This window comes from Humulus lupulus, chromosome 5 (genome assembly GCF_963169125.1).
Source record: "Humulus lupulus chromosome 5, drHumLupu1.1, whole genome shotgun sequence".
NCBI lineage: Eukaryota > Viridiplantae > Streptophyta > Magnoliopsida > Rosales > Cannabaceae > Humulus > Humulus lupulus.
Window position 1 is genome coordinate 131,363,459 of NC_084797.1, and position 21,808 is coordinate 131,385,266.

A 21,808-nucleotide genomic window follows, 5' to 3' on the forward strand; every position below is an offset into this window, starting at 1 on the left:
TTTTTAAATAGAGTCGGGTCGCGACTTGAAGAGGCTGAGTCGCAGTGCCTGGGAACGAGAATTTTGGAAAAATCTTATGTAGGCCACGACTTGCCCTAATTGGGTCGCGGTGCACCACTGTCAGACAGAGGGGAAGTGTTTTAAAATTGTTTTTTCTAAGCCATACCTCCCATTTTTCATTTATTTTCATCCAAAACTAGTTTTTCTTGTGAAAAAAGATCTCAATTTTCTACCCTTTACCTTCTATTTCAAAAACCCTTAAGCCATATTTCTAATTTCTAATTCTGAATCCATATTGATCTCTTTCTTCTTTGCTTTTCTTCTAACCCTAATTGTTTTCTTTTTGTAAGAAGTGAAGATTAAAAGGAGCATTGAGGAATGGGTAGTCTTAAAGAATCAAGGGCTTGTAAGTTTTATCTTTTTGAAGTTATTATTGAAGTAATTTTCAGCTAAGGGATTAAATTGGGTTGTTGAACTGCCTAGTTATTATATTTAGTGTCTTTGAGTGATATTTTTTTTGGAGTTATTCAGTGGAGAAAATTATAGTAAATTAGGGGAACTGCTGCCAAATTTTTTTGTTGTCATATTTGATCAATTGTGTAAGTATAGGTCCAAGAAAACATCCTACTAGGGTTGCATCTTCTAAGAATGCTAATCACCCTTCAACATCCTACACCCAACCACCCCAAACTCAGCCAATCCTGCCAACACCTCAACCAATTCAAGAGTTTGATCCAATGCAATTTATTAACAAGGATGCCTTCGATCACTATCAAAGGTTATCTCAGGGTCCAGTAATTCAAGAGCGCAAAATGGAATATCAAAAAGAACTGTACCCTCAAGAAACATATAATATTATTAGGACTGAGATTCTATGCCAAGGTTGGCAACTTTTTGTGGATGATAAGAAGTTGAAGGCAAATTGTTCAATGGTTTATGATTCTATGCCAATTTTCCTGGGGCTGTTAATAAAATTGTATTTGTGTGAGGGGTTTCGGTTGAGTGCGCCATTGATAATATTAATGCCCTATATAGATTACCAATGTTGTCTCAAGAAGACGATGAATATTATCAATTGGCGTATCATAGTGAAATTGATTGGACTGTGGTGCAAGAAACTTTAGGCATTCCTGGTGCTTCTATTGTCATGCATAATGGGGAACCGAAGCATTTACGGAGATATCGAATGAATTGTGTGGCCAAACCTTGGACTCTCTTTGTGAGTGCGCGACTTATGCCCAACACTCACTTGTCGAAAGTGGGGACTGATAGGTGTCTTCTGGTGTATGCTATTATGACGGGACTCTATGTCGATATTGGCCGAGTTATATGCCAAAGTATCAGGGATTTATGTCGATTGACTACTACTGTCGGGTTGGGGCATGGATCAATGATTACTGATCTATGTGCAGTCTAAGAGGTACCTAAATATCCTAGTGATATTTATAGGAAGGCAATTGGGCCTATTTCTCGTGCTACAGTGTATAAATTCAATGCCCCATCCTTGGATCCACCAATACCTCAACAGAGGAATGTGAGAGTGGAAGGGGAAAGCGAAGCGACTGAGGAACCTATAACTACCAATGATCAACTAGATGGCTCACGGGCAGCTGAGGAGGAGAGGAGAGAAGCATATCCTCAATATTTGGCACTTGAGGCCCCACCGGATCCGCACTTGGCCAGATTAGATTATATCACTCGGCAGAACCAGCATACTAACAATTATTTGGGAGAGCTTCATCATTATCATAGAGCTCAGGTTGACAAACAGAATGAGTTGTTTTTCCGATGGTCAAACCAGGAGGCGGACCGCCAGTGTTTTCCTCATTACTTGGACCGTTTGAGCTTTTCTTGCAAACCTTAAATGACTTGATCCTTTGTTTACCCCTTTTGAGCCTAATTTTTTATCTTTTTGTTCTAAACCATCATTTAAGCCTAATACTTGAAGCTTGGTTATATATCCATCACTAATATACTATGAGCATATGATTGAGAAAAATTATGGGGATTGATGTGTAATGGGGTTTAATTGTGATTTTAGTGGGTTTAGAAAATGAAAAGTGAAAAAAAATAGAGAGAGTATATATATTGAAAAGAAAGTTCAATACACTCCCAATATTAATATATATAAAAATCAAGTTTGGGGGAGTGTAGTTATTATTGAAATATACATATATCTAAAGAAAACAAAAACAAAACAAGAATGGGGATTATGGGATTGTATTACTATGGAAGTAAAGTTGGTGAGTTTTGGTCATGTGCTTATAATAAAGTAAGCTTAAATATTACTTTTTCATCTACCTTTACCTAAGCCATCATCACAAGCCTATAAAAGTCCTATTGAGTCTTATGCATATCATGCTTTTATATTAGTGGAGAATTGCAAGTATGTGAGCTTATGGAATTATTTGGTTTGAATGGATCTATTGGAAAGAAATTTGGTTAGCATAATTGATTTCAAATACATTTATTTAATGATCAGGATTTGATAATCCAAAATGTTAGTAGACTAAAGTTTGTTGATGGAGTATTTTGATTAAAATTCTAGATTGAATAAACTATTGAGTTGTTTTCTGAGAATTTTATGATTAACATTCATGATTTTGAGGCATAATTGTTGTTGTTGGTATAATTCATGTTGTGGAATTTGTCTTAATGGCAAACAAAGAGTAAGTTTGGGGGTGTTTGATAACTTCATTTTAGTGTCATTTTAGAATGTGTTTTTGTGGTAATCTTAAATCTTTATGTGTGTTTTGTGAAATATTACGCTTTTGTTTGTCTTTGTTGTAGGTTGGTGGAGTGAATCATGAGAAAAATCTAAAAATAAGAGAAAATGGTTGAAAAACGATGCTCTTGGCAGTTGTTGCACTCAAAATGATGTTGAGGACCATTAAAATTCAGTTTTTGATGAAGAGACGAGTTGAAAGACCTAATTTGAGAACAAAAATGAATTAGAGCCGCAACTTGAGCTTATAATTTGTGACTCTAGGCAGTTAGAAACATATGGGCGTTGGAGGAAACTAGTGCCGTGACTTGACCTCAAGTCGTGGTGCAATGAAAATGTCAGAGGCTAAGGAAGGGGAAATCCTGGACACGGGCTATGACTTGATATGCTTGAGTCGCAGTGCCTGAAGACTTGTGCAGATTTGGAATGCTTTAAAAAAAGACACTGACCGCGACACAGAGAAGGCCAAGTCGCGACTCGCATATGAAAAACACTGCTTTTATAATTTGTTTTACTATAAATTCATATCTAGGGTTATATTAGGTTATTAGGTCAGTTTTTAATTACGCTTTTTAGAGACTAATTTTGATTCTTAGACTAGTGATTCTACATTTTTATATTTTTCTTTCTTCTTTAAGTTTGTGAATCTTAAGTTTTTGAAATATTATTTTGCTGATTTAGCCATGTGTGATATGAACTAAACAATTTTATCTAAGGTTTAATGTAGTCACTGTGATTTTTATCTAATTTAATTATGATGTTCTATTGATTTTTCTTCTCTATTCTAATCTATATAATATGTGTTTTATTCTATTAAATACTTTATCAATATTTGCTTGATTTATGATTTTGATTCAAAATTCGAAATATGAGAATTGAATATGCTATCATTATATAGACGTAGGTTGCATATTGGACGAAAGTACCTATATGACTTGTGTAGTAATTAGGTTTCCATGCTTAATGTCTGCTATATGTTTAAGTTTATCAAAGAGATGTAGAAAACCTGGATATAGGATGAGATCGTATATCTTGAAAAAGAATAGGAATCGATTTATGTTAACGTGCTATTAGAATATAAGGAAATAATTTTAGAACTGATTAATAAAATTAGTAGAATGAAAAGTTGATGAAATTAACACCATAGGACTTTTTATTAGTGAATTTCAACATGTAATTAGTGATTCTTGTTCTTAGTTATTTTTAAATTTAAAGTTAAATTCATTCATCTAAATTTTGGTTTCCAAATAGAAATTAAAAGAGCAATTAGTGGTAGTTGGTAAAAAGTCTTCGTGGGAACGATACACTATTTATCATCTATATTACTTGAATTGATTGCGTACACTTGCGTATATATATTTTTGCGATTAGAGGTGCACGGGGATAGGTCACTGGTAGTCAGCCCAATCTTCTCGATGGCTATCTTGAAAAGGATGTTCACCGAACTCCCATTTTCCACCAAGATCCAGGCTACATCTTGTTGGAGATTCGACTTTCAACCACTAGGGAATCGTGGTGGGGAAAATGCACTCTCCCAGCATAATCCTTGGAGAAGCTGATGACTTGCTCTGAAATTTGTGCCATCTGTGTTGGCAACTGAGCATGAGCCAACATTTCATCGTCGTGGTTTAGGGCCCCCCAAGTGGGGCCCTCCGGAGATAGGCCCTACTCTCTTATTCACTGTGGGAGGTCCATAGGCTACTTCCTGTTGTGGGATCACATGCACTTGGCCCGGAGCCCGAGGAATCACTTGATGTGGAGGCAATCCTATATATGGAGCCTAGGCTGAGTGTGCTCCAATCCTAACATACTGGTGGAGGTGCCCCGGTTTGATGAGACTCTCAATCTCATCTCTAAGTTTCCTGCACTCGTTGGTGTGGTGTTCCACATCGTTTTGGAACCAACAAAACTTAGTATAATCTCTTCTCTCCTGATCCTTCCACATAGGTTGCGGTTTCCAATAGTGGACCTGGTGCTCCGTGGCCAAGAAAACATTCTCCCAAGTGTCTACCAAGTCCGTGTACTTAGAGTACTGGGGAGTGTACTTTTCGTCTAGAGATGATCCAACCCTCTTGGGATTCTTATCCTTCCATTTTCCTCCACATTTGCTACTGCTGACGTTCTTCCTAGGTGTCGATGTTGGGGTTGTAGCCGCTGTTCTGGCAATGAATGCAGGGTGAAAAGCACTATATCTAGTGGGAGCTACTCCATTGCGGGAAGACGTGGAACTAAAGCCAGTCGTGGGGACGGTGCTGATGCCAGCTGTGGGAACGATTCTGAAGCTAGTTGGTGGAACATCTGGGTTGAAGTGTGGAGAGCTCAAAACACTCATTTGGGCTGGAGTATATGGTGAATATTGGGTTCTCGGAGCCATTGTGTTTGGGAACAACGAGGCAGGGAAATGGATAGGTCCTCCAAATGCTCTGATCTGGACATCCTCCAAGTTGATGTACTCTTGGGCTCGACGTATGAAGTCGTCAAGCCAGTGTAATCCTCTTCGCTAGAGGTCATCCCATAGTGGGGAACTTGCTCGGATGCTAGCCTGTAGGGCCATCAGGTCTTGGCCATCAACAACCCTCTTGGTCCTAGCTGTTACTTCCTTAAAGCGTTTGATGTAGGCTTTAAGGGTCTCAAGTGGTCCTTGGTTTATATTGGCCAAATATTTGACCTCAAAATTAACCTTCTGAGTGGCTGTGAATTGTCTTCGAAAATATTAGGAGAGTTGATGTCATGAATTAATGGATCTTGTCTTGTGCTTCTTGAACAACTCATATGCTGGTCTCATCAAACTCAATGGAAAGACATGGAATTTAGCATCCTCAGAGACGCTGTGAAGCGACATCATTATGTTGAACTTCGAGATATGGTTAGTTGGTTTTGTGCCTCCGCTGTACAAATCGATGTTTGGCATTTTGAAGGCTCGCAGCAATGGGGCATCCACAATGTAGGGAGCTCAAGGCTCCCCATCTCCATCCTCTGAGTCAGAGTCATGACCATGTCTCCGGGCCATCTTCAACATTATCCTTTTCATACACTCCAACTCTACATGGAGAGGGCCGTGATTTTGATTGGAACTTTGTGCCAGGTGTTCTCTCCTCTAAGTGTTAAGGTCATCTTGGAGGTATGGCTGTTTTTGTCTCCCAAGATTGACCTCGAGAGTTGCTCTATTCCTGCTAGCATTCCAGTCATCTCGCAAGTCAGGCTGTGCGTGGTGGTGACCACGGGCCTCGATGTATCTCACCTCGGAATCGACATCTTAATTGTTGACCAAGACACTAATTCCTTGTCCTCGTTTGGCGGAGACATTTCTTCTCTTGGCCCTTAGGCCAGGGTTTCTCAGAGGCTGGTGAGGTACTGGCGGAACACCCCTCTAGCCGTAACACGATTTGTCGCAGAGCGCTTGGTCGGGAGGCTCTGGGCTCTACGGACGCTAGAAGCCTGGCAGTGTCCTCGGACCCCACGCCCTTGACTATCATCGGCCCATCTCGGGGCCTAAATGGGCTCGTTAGCACAACGACATCTGTTCCGCCCTTGCGCGGGATCTCCATCGACTTTGCCTTTACCACGATCCTATGGTGTAGGTGGGGCTCTACCTCCAACTAGCGGATCTTGCACCCTGTTAGTGGTCTGCTTGGGAGGCACACCCACTAGCTTATCAAGCGGTGCTCTAGATGGGTTCGCAAGTGGCATGCCAGCTAGTGACCTGAGTGATACCATACCGTGGGGGTCCATTCACAGCCCTTGGGCTACCAGAGTAGCTCTCATGGTGTTAACCATCGACTACAAGGCGACGATATTCCCCTCCTAGGCATCGATTTTCTGCTATTGGGTGGCGACTTGGTCACTGAGAGCCACCACTTTCGGCAATTCCTCCGAGTCCATTGACTAAGGATAATCATCCTCATAAAACTCGTCGTTTTCACTGTCATAGTTGCCATTTTCGTCATAATCATCCTCGGCCACCTTCGAGTACTCTGGCGGAGGTGATCGACTGGGTTCTCCTTCTCCAGCTCTGGTGGGAGGAGTGACGTTGTCTGGAATGTTTCTTCTAGTGGTCACCATTTTTTACTCTTCAAAGCTTTCCTCAAGCTCTCAATGAAAGCACCAAAATGTCAACTGCCTTTTACGCTATTAACTTAAAAAAAAAACTTTAAAGAAGTGTAGTAAAGAGCAAAATATTTTACATGGTTTAGGTTATTAATTAACCCTAGTCCACTAGGCTATTGTATTAAGATTGGTAAAGCTTGGTTGGGTAAGCTTCTATGGAAATTCAGGCAATGTTTTTGCAATGATCTGAGTACAAAGTTTCGAATCTCCTTATAATGGATCCCCTAGCCCTATATATTGGAGCTGAGAACAATTAATTCCCTTAATGGGAATATATTACAAAAATCCCCTCAAAATTATTTGAAATAAAAGCTAATTAATATACATTTTGTGATAGCGATAACAGTGGGTCTGTGCGTATCACACGAAGCCCGTTTATGAGGTTGTAGCCCGCCATCTTCTAGGGAGACATGTTCCTAATAGTATTAAAGAGTGGATGAACGTTTTCCCACGCCATGCGGTGCATTGGGACATGTTGTTTGTCGCCTGTACGGGCTCGACATCACGATCTGTAGGACAACAAATTTTTCAGACAATTACCGGCAGGCCAGGATCTCTATGCGCGACTCGTGGCGCTACCATCTAGACTCTGAGAGTTCTTCTCACAAACCTAGAGGAATCACAAGGAGGAAGTTCAAGCTAACATATCCAAGGTTCTCGGGACGTGGCCTGTCGAAGGACTAGTTTTCCTCGAGGAGCCGCCCGAAGACGAGAGGTAGCCTATCTTCTGAGTAGACAGTAAGCTTAATAGAGATTACTATACCCCCTCTGAGAACCTAAACTCTTGGAGACTAACACATGTCCCTTGGTGAAAATACGGACAACAGTTTTCAAATTCGAATTGAGTTCATTAAGTCATCTCAAATGATAAAATCCATATTAAATGGTATCTCAAATAGGTCATTTACCTCAAAATTTAAAAGTGCACTAAAATAACTTCAAAGCCATACTAAATGGTATTCAAAGAGGTCGTTCACCTCAAAATTTTAAAACAAAAAAAGCACCAAAGCATCCCTAAAATAAAAATACTCAAATTTCAAAATGAGGTCGTTAACCTAAAAAATTATAAAGTATCACAAATTTTGTCAAGAACTATGTTTGACTTAATTCTTTTAAGGGATACATTGGTAATTTAGTTGTTAAAGCTAAGTATAGTCACAAATACCTCAAATTACAAAATTATTCAAACATAAAAAAAAAAATGGAAGCTTATCATCATGTAACTCTCTCATCTTTGAAAAGTCATTGAATAGATAGAAAGATATAACTATAATTAAATAATACAATAAATAAATAAAAATTAAATTCAAAATAAATTTAAATTTGAATTAAGATAATTATATTATTTGATAAATTCAAAATATAAATACTATCAGGTTTTATCTGAAAATGTTATGTTCCAATTTTAAAGTAAAATTTGAATTTTAAAATAAAGATATTATCTGATATGAAATCTTAAATTCATTTCTCTCAAATTTTTTAATAATCAATTAAAATATTAGCCAAATAATATTTTTATATATAAAACAGTTTCATATAAAAAATATTATCATATAAAGAGCTTTCAAGACATAAAATTGTCAAAGAAAAAATACAAGCAAAATGGTGTAAAAAATTTTAAATTCCAAATAAGTACATTTAAGTCATCTCAAATGATAAAAGTCATATTAAATGGTATGTCAAAGATTTCAATTACCTCAAATTTTTGAAAGTGCACTGAAGTAACTTGAAAACCATACTAAGTGGTATTTCAAAGAGGTCAATCACCTAAAAACTAAAAAATAAAACGCACCAAAGCATCTTGAAAACAAAAAAGACCCGCATTTAAAAATGAGGTCGTTAACCTCAAAAATTCTAAAGTATAACAATTTTTTTCTTGAACTACGTTGACTTGATTCCTTTAATGGATATGTAGGCAACTTAATTGCTAAAACTAAGTATAGTCACAAATACGCCAAATTACAAAATTATTGAAACATCAAACACAAATCACATAATAATAAAGAAATAGTTTATTAAAAAAAGTAAGAGATAAGAGTCACACAAAAGTAGAGAAAAATAAGGAAGGACTTTCTCTACTTTCCACTTCCTCACTTCTCTTCACTGTTATGTTAAAGTGGCAACAAATAAAAAAAAAAAAAAAATTCTTCTTTATAAAAGGACAAGGACAAGGAAGAAGAATGGGAAAATGATTGGTTTTAGGCAAGAGAGAAAAAAAGTACAAAGAAAAAAGAAAACAATCTGAAAAAAAACTATGCATGTTCAAAGTTCTTCTTTTAAGGTCTCCAAGGGTCAGTAAACTTGCATTCCTTTCCTACTCCCTAATGTTCTTTGATAGTGTCTCTCCTATTCTCTTTCATTCACTAGATAGAATTAGTCAATATGTGGCACATAATCTAAAAGGAATGGAAGAGACTATGTGCTACTTAAATCATCGCCATCAATTTCTATTTTTTTCTTTGATTCACCAAACGAAAAGAGTCAATATAAGAAACATAATCAAAGGGTAAAATAGAAGTCTTAATAAAAATGGACTATTGTGCTATCAATCGCCATAGGTTTTTTATATTTCTCTTTGATTCACTACACAAAATGAGTCAAAATGTAATACATAAGCAAAGAGGAATGTAAAAATATTTAATAAAAATATTGTAATTTTGTCAAAATTACCAAAAAAATATTGATTTCGATTAAGATACAGTAAAACAAGTTTTGTTGAATATTAAATACCTTGTGAAAAATCATTGAATCAAAAAGATGTGAAATATTCTGCTAATAAAAAATATGGTAAATACTCATTGGGTACCATGTATTTTATCGAAATACATACTTGGTATCCTATGTTTATAATAATGATCACTCACTACCCTATATTTGCAATTTGTACTAGTTTGGTACCCTCTACTACAATTTGGTCAACTAATATTTCAAATATGACCATATTGCCCCTCTTTTTTAATGATTTATTTGATTTGCATTTTGCTTTTATTATTTTAAAATGTTATAGGAAAAATTTTGAATTAATAAAACAAAAAAAAAAACGTATAATCAAAACATTGAAATAATTTAAATAAACAAAAATTAAAAATTAAATCTAACCCCTAAACTTAAACCAAGAAAATTAAAATCAACACCCTAAATTTAAAAGCCAAAATTTAAAATAAATTCACACAAAAATAGTTTAATTAAAACTTAAAAAAATTATTAGGTTTTTAGTTTACTTTAATTAATTTAAAATATTAGTTTTAGTTTTTTTATTTATATTTCAAATTAAACATGTTGACGCGGTTTTTCGCAACAATACAAGAAAAAAAGCTTTTAATAACACCGAAAATGTGTTATCAAAACATACGATAACACTTTCTGATGTGTTAAGACTGACTATGTTATCGTAGGTCAGGGTACTTTACATAACACTTTATCATTGTTATACAAATGTGTTATTTTGTACTGTCAACGATAACACAATTTCTGTGTTATTTTAATATATAGATAAGTGTTTAATTATGTTATTTATAGTCGATTATATAATACTTTTTTTGTGTTATACTACACTTTAGTATAACACTTTTTTTGTGTTATAGTACACTTTAGTATAACACATTTTTTGTGTTATACTATACTTTAGTATGACACATTTTTTGTGTTATACTACACTTTAGTATAACACATTTTTTGTATTATACTACACTTTAGTATGACACATGTGTTATCTTAGCTTAGAGAAACATAATCTTTTTTTACTTACACAAAACTAGGAAAACAAATATGAAAGTTAAAGCCAAATAAGGTAACATAAATAGATTTTTATTAATTACTCAAATGTAATTACAATATTTAGTCTACTAGTCCAGGCTTAAGAAATCATATTACAACACCTTTATCACTAAATACAAAACAAGAAATGTATACAAAAATTAGTGAAATACATTCTTCCATTCTAAAGGCCTTAACTACAAATATTGTCAAGAATTGCTCAAAAAAAATCATCTCAATATACCTGCACATTGTAAAAAAAAAGTCATTTTATTATTAAGAACACAAGACTTAAGGTAGTTTCCACCTGTAAGCATATAAAGTTTAAATTAAATTTGTAATAACTCCAAAACTTGACGAAACAGCAGGGTATAGCAAGATGTACTACCATGCAAAGAGACTGAGATAATATTGCAGCAGTGACTAATTTAAAGAGACTGAGAATTGGACTATCTCCACCATCTTGAGAATGTAATACTTGCCCATCAGCACTGGGAAGTAAACCCAGCCAAGGGGCTGTTTACATGAAGTGCCAGGTATCTACTCTAAAGAAAAGTCTACAAAGTTTGTAATAAAGATCAGATCAGATCAGGCTACAAAAACAGTGCCAGTCCTTGAGGTTTTGCTAGGAGTAGAGCCCTTATTGGTCTATGATTAATAGATGGATCTGCTACTCATTTTTCATAACCAAGCTAGTTTTTATTAATTTATAGTTCCAGCTATTAACCCAAAAGATTATATACACATATAAATATATGTAGAATATATTAAGCAAAAGTTGTAAATATGAGCAGAAAAAAATTCTGAGACATATATGTCATTAGCAAGACAGAACATAGTGTCTTAAGAAGCCTGTTCCCTTAAGAATACCTTTACTATTGCAAAGCAAGGCAACATATGTTTGGAAAAATTGAGTTACAAGAAACAACATATGAGATTCCATTTGCATACAAGGTTACTATTCTAGAAGTCTGGTTGATGAGTGTAGAGTCATCTTAAAGAATTGAAAATGCAAAAGAAATCACTCTGCTACAGCCATAAGATCAACAATTATCCTCTGTAAACATGACATTTTTTTAAAGAGAACAATAGCTTTTATTTAAACTCGTGAAATAAAAAGAACAATCCTAGCAGAAAAGGAAAAATAATCATTGAAATAACTGTAAACAATCTTTTTTACTAATTATTTTCATTTAAATTAGTAAGCGGAGCCTTGGTGTCACACATACACTGGAACAAGAGCAAGTGTATGTCACAAATACACTGCAATCTACTAATATCATGGAACATTAGACTGAATACATACCACGGAATAACCTTTTCAGAATAGCATTGCAGAAGTTGAATTGCTAATTCAGCAGACTTTTTATTCCCATGGACCTAAACACAAGTTGCGAGTTCAGTGAACAATTAGAATAACCACATAAATGAATGAGATAGAATCAATAACCATAAACTTCCAGACCCTTCCAAAAATTTTAAATGAAAATACTCTCTTAAATGGAAAGTTACGTACTAAAAAATCATAAAGGTTAGCAAATATAGCCCCTTCCAACTCTTGAACAATCATCAGCATATGATTATGTCCACTTGCACCTAGTTCAGATACCACTTCCAATTTGAGTGGAAAAGGCAGGGTAAATTTATCACTAGACAGTGATGAAACAATTTTTTCAACAACAATATCGGGAAATGTAGCCAAAATCTGCAAGCTCTTTACTGCAAAACAATGCTATTAAAAATTTACATATTGTTACTCAAACAGAATATACATATAAGAACTTAAAAGGAGAAAAAAAATACTAGGAATTACAAAAGTTTACTTTGTAACTCTCATGACATTGGTTCTAAAATTACTTATAGAAAAATAGTACTGAAGTGCAAATTATATTTTCTCCAAAGCAAAAACAAACAAACAAAAAATGGGCTACTAAAGAAGGGCCAAGAAACGACATTATCATATCAAAACAGTGACTTGTTTAACCAGACAAAATATGTACTTTAAATAAAACCAATTACCTCTAAAGTAAATATCCACTAAAGATTCTGCTGCAATTTCATTTTCCTGAACCCCAAGACCATTTATTGATTCTGATGTAACACCTTCAGTAGGCTCTCTTACTGAAGTACTCATTTCACTTTTAATTGAACTCCAACTAGCTCCAGCATGTTTGGCCATCCTGTCTACTCCATACTTCAATGAGCAATAGCTCAGATACTTTAAAGAATCAACCTTCAAACATAAAGAGTCAGCATGAAAATTGATACAAATATACTTTCTACAACAAAAAAATTAATTATGTTGCCTATGTAATCATATAAATTCTTTGTGATGGCACCAACCTTTGATGATGGCAGAGAAGAAGAGAGATTTTCAAGAAGCAAGGGAATGACATATGGCTCAAGAAGAGGTGTTGATGAGAAAGCTACCTACAGAACAAAAAAATAGTACAATTTGGTTATTTGCATAAACGTGCTCTTACAACCCTTGTAATTTATTGCAAGTATAAAAGTGCTCCTCCCAGCTTGTCTCAAGGCTCAAATCATCAAAAAATAAGAAAATAAAAATTATGATAAATTTGGTTCAAGCACCAAAGAGAAATTACTCAATTGATTAAAAACACTCATAAGTCATCTTCACCAAAGATAATTTTCCATTTTATGTGATAGACTAGACCATGAAATTTACAAGTGCTTTATGCCAATTACGGCATGGTTACCATGGGCATTACAAGTGCTCCATTGTTAGAATGATAAAGTTTGGTAACTGGAAGATCATAACAAAGAGCATAGATAAATTCAACACCTACAAATACTATAACAATGGAGCATCACATTCAATTACGGCATACCATTAGAGCCCTTGCAAGATCATCTCTTTTGACATCAGTGTCCTCTCCTTTTGGCTGGATAACATTAAGAAGAAAAACATGTGAAAAGAAGTACAAAAACAAAAAGGATAGCACATCATAATCAATGATAGCATTCATCGCATGATCTGAATACTAACCAAAGAAACAAAAGCAAACCAAAAGGGAAAAGCTTGCTTAGAATTTTTTTTCAATAAATAAATAATAAATTCGCATGTATAGTAAGGGTAAGGTTTGCATACATGAGTAAAATGAATGGGAAAGTAACTGCTCAAAGTTTCAAAAAGCTCTCCAGAAAAATTTTCTAGCGGCCCATTAGGATCTGGAAATAGTTGAATCAGTGCACGAATGATGTCAAATGCTAGCAACAAGCAATGAGGATCCTTCTCTCCATCAACAGCTTCATAGATTCCATATAGAAGGAGTTCATCTTTAATAACGCCAAAAAAAAAATATTAAGATAGAAAATGGGAAAAGATATAACAAAAAAAGAATGAATATGTTAAGAGAAAAAGAATTATAAGGGAATTCTTTGTTCTATTGACATCTATTTGACCAGAGTTATAAAGAGAAAAAGAACACAAAGAATAAACTCTAAAATCATTATGTTGAAGGAATGTAAGCATCTAGCTGAAATATGAAATGAATGAAAACAACTTGTAATTTTACAACTTTAAACTATTGGTATAAACAATGACATTCAAATTACAAATCAGTTGAGAACAAGTGATAAAATGGAAAATAGAACAATAAAAATCCAGCAACTAATTTGAGAGTGAGTTTCGAAAGAATACCAAGGAAGCAACCTCATTGAGATAGCATTCTAAGATGCATTCCAGAAGCTGAAAACAAAGCTGCAACAATGCTTTGATGTTAAATTTTGTAAAAGGGCAGTGGCTATACATAGGCCAATTCATTTCCCGAAATCATATACTCTGAAAATCCCCTGTATCAAAGAAATCTCTTCTTCAAAAAAAGGAACGAAAAATGAGATGCAGAAAGAAAAAAAATAGTAAGCGCAGAAGGAACCTTGTATACAAATGACTCTTTATGTTTAAACTCACATTCATTGAAAGTATTAAATTTAAATCCTATACAGATAGATGGCAACTCACATTCTTTTAAAGCTTTTGAGATTCTCTCCTGTATATGTTCTGAATGTGAAACTGGTAGGAATTACAAGGAAAAAAAACCTGTCAAGAACTGAAAAACACATTGTTGTGTAAAGGACTTCTGAACAAAATGGAATTTCTTCCTTTCTTTCTATTTCAGACTAAGGCTGTCTTACATTTGATTGAAGCCAATGTTCTTCCGAAACCTGTTGAAGCTGATAACACTGGAAAGGTGGATAGAAAAAGAGAATAATTATTCAAACTGAAGAGCTCAAAGCATGTTCCTGCTGGAAATAATAAGACAAGATGATAAGGACTCTCAAACCAAAAAGAGAAGGAGTAAGAACTCCATCGCTAATTGCTATGCAGGCACTGAACAAAGCCAAGAACAACATCAGATAATGGCTGCTTTTGTGTTTGGCAATGGCTCTTCTTGCCCTGGATTCCACCTTGGTCTTAAAAGGACTTTCTTCTTCATACTGCATAACTTCCTTTGCACTTGTGTCACTTGGGAGCAAACCCACTTTGGCATGCCTGCATAAGATTGAGTACAAAGCAAAAGTACCACCTACAAGAATTTGTCCAAAGGTTAATCAATCCTAGCAGAACAGCTCTCAATAGTTACTTAAATGCAACAAAATTAATTACCTTCTCCATCATCATCAGCTCTCTGTACTAAAAGGGCATATTTCAGCAAAGAAATGATGGTCATAGTCCAAAAAATAAAGGAAAAGAGGCCATAAGTTGTCTCATCTGATACAAACTCTTTTTGATGAACTGTCCCAAACACATATAGAGGAGCTGAACTTAATTGACCATAGATGACTCCAAGGCATTGAAATGAAAAAAGAAGGGTATGCATACATGTCTCAGTCTGCATATAATCACGTTAAGAAATCAGCTTAAAAAACTGATCATAACTTGCCTATTTACAACACCGTATCACAACTCGAATCAGCCAAAGATAGCTGACTATGATCGAACACTTAAAATTCTTATTGAATGTAAGACTCTTAGCTATGCAGCTTGATTGGTTTTCAGACAAATTTCAGTATTGAACATCAGATAAAAGCATATATCCACTGTAACTAATTCTTAATTCAAGAACAAAGTAATTACAATTTTACAAAAAATTAAATGGTGGGTTACTAATAATCTTACTTTGTGTTTGAATTCATGCAACAAGTTCGAGATTGATAGAACATTCATGCTCAGTCAGATCTCTATTCTGTGAAGTTCTTTAGTGTTGAAAATACAGTTTCTCACTATCAACCATATTAACATCTGTTTCAAAAATATGGGTATAAATTTTTTCTTTACTGTAATATAAACATATTCATATAACATGCTACTACATCTAACTTTGCAAACAATCATATAAAATAAACACTCTTCCTCAAGTGGTAAAAAAATTCACTTTTATGATAGCCAATAGTGTTTATTCAAATTAAATCAACTTTTATGATTGCAATGAAACTTTCCAAGGTTATCTTGAAGTCTTACAATTTTGGACAAGTTTTAAATGTATCCCAATTAATTCAACTTTTTCAATCATTTGTATATATATATACATATTCTCTCTCTAATATGTATCTCAATTTGTCTCGGTTGTATATAAAGCAAAACAACAAACACGTGAAGCATTTAGTTTTTGTCTTTAAATCTTTACACTAATAAACTATCTCAAAAACTCATTTCCCCAGATGATTTTTATGTAAAGTAGCCCCATCACAAAAAAAAAAAAAAATTTAAAATGGAAAACCTTAGTTGCCCAATATCTTGAAACAATAGAGACACCAAAGTGATTGGCAGTAGGGCAGAGCAACGCAGAAAAAGAATTGATACATACCTTGAAACAAAGTGATTGGTAGTGACATAGAGACAAGTGGGAAGCCTGTGATAGCATAGACTACAGGAGAAGCAAGAGATGACCAAAGGAGAGAAGCAGATCTGTAATGTCAAAATAGATATACTCTTCCTGAAATGTGTTGATATAAATTAAAGAAAGAAAAACCCTAACATTTGAAAATAAAACACGAGAGAGAATTTTTTAGAAATTACTTACCCATACAACAATGAAAATGATTCCAAGAAAGAAATAGTGGAATTGCTAGAGTCGAGAGAGACTCCTAGAAATGAAAAGGGGAACGGTAAGACTTTGACAGTATTCTTCTCATCTTCTTCTATATTAAATAATAGAAAACGTTAAGATGACAATAAGAAATATGAACCCCAACACAATATTAGTTTATTATCTTCAATTGATATTACGTATTACTTTTCTGTTAGTCTATGAACAAACAAAATACAGAACATTAGCTTCTATTTATTACTTTTATGCATATGGATAAGAGGAATCTAAGAGGAATCTAATTAACAATGCAAAATTAACTTTACTCGAATTGAACTACACATTTACAATGGACAATGTCAAACTTTTTTTTCCCATGGCAATCGGAAAAGGAGAATTTCTTTAAGACCCACAAATCATATTGACAGAAAATTTTAGTTAACTTTTAAAGTATTTGATATTTCAAATTTCATTATCCTCAAAATAACAAACTATAGAATGTTTTTTTAGCCCAAAAAATATTCTTAATAGAGATTTTTTTTTTCTAAATGAGAATTAAAGTTCTTAATCAGTATGAATAATTCATAAAATTTAGTTTAGTTTAGAAAATTCATTAAAAAAAAAAAAAAAAAAAAGGACACCAGTTAGAGTGTCTTTGACTGTTTGACAGTCCAAAACCATAATGGCACTTACAAGACCTGATGAAAAAGACACCAATAGTATTGTTTTGTTTCAAATAAAAATAATGTTACATAAAAGATGCTTACCAATCGGTTAAGCTGGTGCTCATTCAAAGTACCACCATGTTCTGCATGGCTCTCAATTCTGCACGTGATAAAATATAGTTAATAAGAATACATAGTGCATAGGAATATTAACTATTTGTCAGTTATGTCAGAAAACTTAAAAAATTAGGCATACCCTTTAGAAAACCACTCATTAAATTGTTCGTGACTATCAAATAAGGTTGGCATAATGAAATGTAGTAAGGCCCACAACTCTGCCATATTATTTTGGATTGGAGTGCCAGTAAGCAGAAGCCTATTTCGGCAATTAAAACTAAGCAGTGTCTTCCATCTTATACTGTCCAATCACAAGCAAGACAACAAAAAATTATGAGTACAGAGAATTAAAAATTGAAAACAACCATTCAGAAAGTAAAGGGATTCAGGAAGATAGATATAATATATATCTTTTAAACCAAATAAAGATAAGACACAAGCACCTCAGCAACATGACCACTAACGTACAGTTCACAGGAATAACTTCATTCATTAAACCTTCTTCCAAATCAATAAAATGTCTATTGTTAATCTTTAACCAAGCACATCAATTTACAATAAAATCAAGCTAAAGACTATCAGATAAGAAGAAAATAATCGGCACCATTGAAATAAAAAATTTCCTTTTTTCTAAAGGCTGCGCATCTATCTTGCTTGGCTGCAATTATGACAATTAAATGTTAGCACAAACTACAAAGTACACTGACACGAATGATTTGAATCAAACCTGTTTGAACTTTTAATTGCTTGGGCTTCATCCAACACCATATATTGCCATTTCACCCGCCGAAAGTACTTCTCATCAGTCCAGCTTATAGTTGACATTGGAAAAATTCTTCAATGACTTTTTAGAACAATTGAAGGCAAATCAAGAATATATTTTAACTATAATCAATGTACTCCCATTAAAAAAATTGAAAGTTGCCATCTCCTTATCCACTCTCTTCGAGAAAAGCAGCATGTCCCTAGCTATCTTCCTTGTGCGAATCGGAGCACCCTTCATCAATTTAAGTGATCTACTCACTTTCAATTTCACCTAGTAAAGAAAATAATGATAGATAAATAAAGCATAGCTTCAGGATATTACACTATAGCACAAAGGCCTCACTAAGATCGCAAGAACAAAATTAAAAGTTACTTTCCAAAATGCTACTAGAAATCGAAATATGAGATGCTTTAGAGAGAGAATGTTTGCTTGCCTCTCTTTGAAAAATTTTTGAAACCCTCTTGGCATCAATTAGTTGCTTCCTATGAAAAGCTGTAAAATTCCTATGATGCTTTGGCATGTCTCTTCTTACAATATTGACCCATACTTTTCCAATTTTCTCCATTTCCTCCCTCTCAATCACAGAAGGATCTTTCTTCACCTTTTGCTTTTTAGGCAAGCTTCTTTCAATTATCTGCAGCACAAATAACAACACTTTGATTAAGAACCCATACTTAGAAAAGGAGCAATTGCACACCAGCCCCCTCCCATCCCATATAAACTAGCGTAATTTAACATTCACAAGTGAAGGAGATAAAAACCTCATATGTATCGCCTTTCTCTAGAACTTTAACATAGTAGACCTGTAAAACACCACCCTCAGACAAAATAGACCGTTTTATATTTCCAGTTTTACGGAGTTTTTAAGGAAATTCTGCTATAATGCATAAAAGAAAACCAAAACACATCTACTTAATTTATCTTGACAAGTATAAACATTACCAAGCCTATTCAAGAAGTAGCAACCTCAAGATATCAACCATTGAAATTGCAACTCCTGGAAAAACAGAAAAGGTATTTACCACAATGTATAGAACACTAGACTTATCCTGCGGTTTTCTCCTTAATCGAAGATCTTTAAGACTGTGTTCCACTGTTTCAACAGAATCATATCGAATTCCTTCTGCTCTCCTGTTGTTCCAGTGCTTACAATGAAAAGGAGTCCCTCGGGTATTTAAAACTGCAAGTAAGTACTGGGCAATACGCTCTTCTCCAACCACTGAATCTTTCACAGACCCTACATCCAAAATTAATAAACTTTAATCAGGTAAAGTGAAGAAGCAATACCATATCCCAACTCTAAAAGAAATATCCATAGTTGAACAAGTAATTATGTACAATGTAAATAAAAGAAAAAAAATTATAACTTTCTATCTCTGTAAACAAGTCAGGTTTCCACTAGATATCTAAATTTAACATAACATATACTCTTTTCAGAATCTACATGTAATTTTTAACTATTCTATTTTCAACTACAGTAATAATTCAACCATCTTGACTACTATAATATTATACCCAGAAAATTACATTACATGGACTCATACCAATTTTAATGAAAGTTATATTATTTAGAGCACGTACTAAGTTTCCTATATTTTTGTTGGTGACACTTCTGCAGCATGAGATGAGTTTACAGGGTCTTCCCCAAAGGCAATAAAGCCAGAATTGAATGATAGCATGTTCATTTCATATTCCCTTGGCCAACAAAATCAACAGCCAAATATCTGCAACTAGAGCATATGGTTTTTGTCGAGTAGCAAAAAGCCTGACGTTAACCAATTCTAGTTTTTGTACTTGTTACAGTTTCAGCATACAATAAATACATCATCAAATGTTCACATTTAATTTAACAGATTAAAGAAAAAAAATAACAAAAAAGAACTAATCGAAGAGGGCTGACCTGCAAGAGCAAGCTTTAGTCCTGTCTCTATATCTGGGATACTTGGAACCAGTACACCTGGAGTGTCCAGTACATATATGCTCGGCTGATGAGCAATCTGTACCCAAAAAACAAAATAGTTTTGAATAAAATTCAAGGAACTAGAATCTAAAACTTGTCATTAGGAGATATAAATATCTTAAAATGCATATAACCAAAACATGAATCCTAAGAGTAAAGAATGTTTATGCACCCTCAATTTTTCTTGACAGTAGAAAGGAAATCAAACACAAAAACTACTTCACCTTGAAACCAGCAATATCTTGAGTAACACCAGGCAGAGGACCTACTGTTGCTCTCTTATTCTTCCCTTGCGCTTAGTAAACAAAACTCAACAAAATCATTTTTGGGTTCAACTTAAATATCAGTCCAGAAAAAATCTTAATCACATCTTACCAGGAAAGTAAGACGACGCAATTTGATGAATGGAATTAATCAAAGCAAATTTTCCAACATTAGGAACTTCAACAACCATAACAAGCAGAGTTGGCTCTTTCAAAATCGCTTCCTTCAATTTAAACTCCACCAGCTCAAGAAGCTTCAGTACATACACGCATATACATTACACGCCATTAAAATCAACAGAACACGAAAGCAAAACACTATTAAGGAGTAAGAACAAACAGAAGAAAACTTACTTACCTTCCTAACAGAAGTCTTACTGTGTGCATTTATGGGAATACAATCTTGTTGGAACGATTCAAAATGACGAACCCATTTCTACAGAAACGAAGTCCAATAAACAGAAATAACAATAATGGATAATAAATAAATAAAAAAAATGAAAATGATTACCGGCATGATATTGGGATTGGCAAGGTCCTGCTTATTGAGAGCAATAACGCGTCGTTTGGCGGAGAGGTGAGATTGAAGGTCCTGGTTGGCAGACGACGGGGAATTCGAGCGTCGCGGACCTCAACGACAAGGTCAGCTTGCTTGAGTTGATCGCAAATGACGAGGGAGGCTGCGGCCATGTGACCAGGGAACCAATTGATAACTCCACCGCCGGCGTTGAACCCCATTTCTCCTAAACCCTTCTTCACGAATTTCTTTACACCCATCTTTTTGTTTTAGCTAGAAAACACTGTGAAGTGGTCAAGTCTATATTTGAACGGGTTTGGCGAATGAATAAATTAGCAGTTAGTCGAAGCTGGAGGAAGGGTGGTGGCAGCTGCTAAGTCGAGGTGGTAGTGACTGTGAAAGAATGAAGGTGGAAAGAGAAGAGAAGAGAGATAGGTCTACGGGAAAGACCGAGAGAGTACGAGAGAGATAGACCGAGAGACCAGGAAGAGAAAGAAAGAAAGATTGAAGAAATGAGTATAGGGGAAATGGGTACACGGGAAAGGTAGAAAAAACTAGGGATTTGGCGCTGAAATTTTTACCTTAGCCGCCTAAAATTTGTCTCATATACAATAACTCTATTTAAATACTATTATAATGATGTGTTATGGTAATGGGTGTTTGGTGTAGTGCAAACAGTAGATTAAGAAATCCAATAACAAAGATATTAGTGATATTTTCTAAACCATAATGAACTATATGAACAACTTCTCACAGTCACAATTTTACGTGGTTCAGTGGTTCAAATCCACCTAGTCTACGAGATAATATCATTATTATCTCACAATTTTTTCAAAGATTCTGTATTACAAAAAGCAGTCCCCTTTTTCCTGTCCATTA

General features: G+C 34.6%; 3 protein-coding genes and 1 pseudogene across 4 annotated transcripts; all 4 read right to left on the reverse strand.

Moving 5' to 3' along the window:
• Positions 1–10,623: 10,623 nt before the first annotated feature.
• LOC133779478 (MMS19 nucleotide excision repair protein homolog) lies at positions 10,624–14,375 on the reverse strand. Its single transcript, XM_062219437.1, has 8 exons — positions 14,309–14,375; positions 13,701–13,888; positions 13,441–13,494; positions 12,932–13,018; positions 12,608–12,821; positions 12,105–12,307; positions 11,895–11,968; positions 10,624–10,832 (listed from the first exon to the last, which is right to left on the reverse strand). The coding sequence occupies exons 1-8, from the start codon at positions 14,373–14,375 to the stop codon at positions 10,697–10,699; spliced, it is 1,023 nt and encodes a 340-aa protein (XP_062075421.1). The 3' UTR covers positions 10,624–10,696.
• LOC133777664 (potassium transporter 2-like) lies at positions 14,256–17,028 on the reverse strand. 2 transcript variants are annotated; one of them, XM_062217357.1, is made up of 7 exons: positions 16,636–17,028; positions 16,420–16,548; positions 15,219–15,444; positions 14,896–15,138; positions 14,747–14,794; positions 14,574–14,624; positions 14,256–14,404 (listed from the first exon to the last, which is right to left on the reverse strand). In XM_062217357.1, the coding sequence occupies exons 2-7, from the start codon at positions 16,474–16,476 to the stop codon at positions 14,385–14,387; spliced, it is 645 nt and encodes a 214-aa protein (XP_062073341.1). In that variant the 5' UTR covers positions 16,477–16,548; positions 16,636–17,028; the 3' UTR covers positions 14,256–14,384. The 2 variants fall into 2 exon arrangements, 1 of the variants encoding a protein (XP_062073341.1); XR_009868751.1 differs by lacking the exon at positions 14,256–14,404 and having other exon boundaries at positions 14,595–14,661; positions 14,747–15,138; positions 16,636–17,021.
• A 275-nt stretch (positions 17,029–17,303) lies between these two features.
• Positions 17,304–18,255, reverse strand: LOC133777665 (chromatin-remodeling ATPase INO80-like). Its single transcript, XM_062217358.1, has 3 exons — positions 18,151–18,255; positions 17,563–17,724; positions 17,304–17,466 (listed from the first exon to the last, which is right to left on the reverse strand). The coding sequence occupies exons 1-3, from the start codon at positions 18,246–18,248 to the stop codon at positions 17,331–17,333; spliced, it is 396 nt and encodes a 131-aa protein (XP_062073342.1). The 5' UTR covers positions 18,249–18,255; the 3' UTR covers positions 17,304–17,330.
• Positions 18,256–19,335: 1,080 nt separating this feature from the next.
• On the reverse strand, positions 19,336–21,326 carry LOC133780606 (short integuments 2, mitochondrial-like; annotated as a pseudogene).
• Positions 21,327–21,808: the final 482 nt, after the last annotated feature.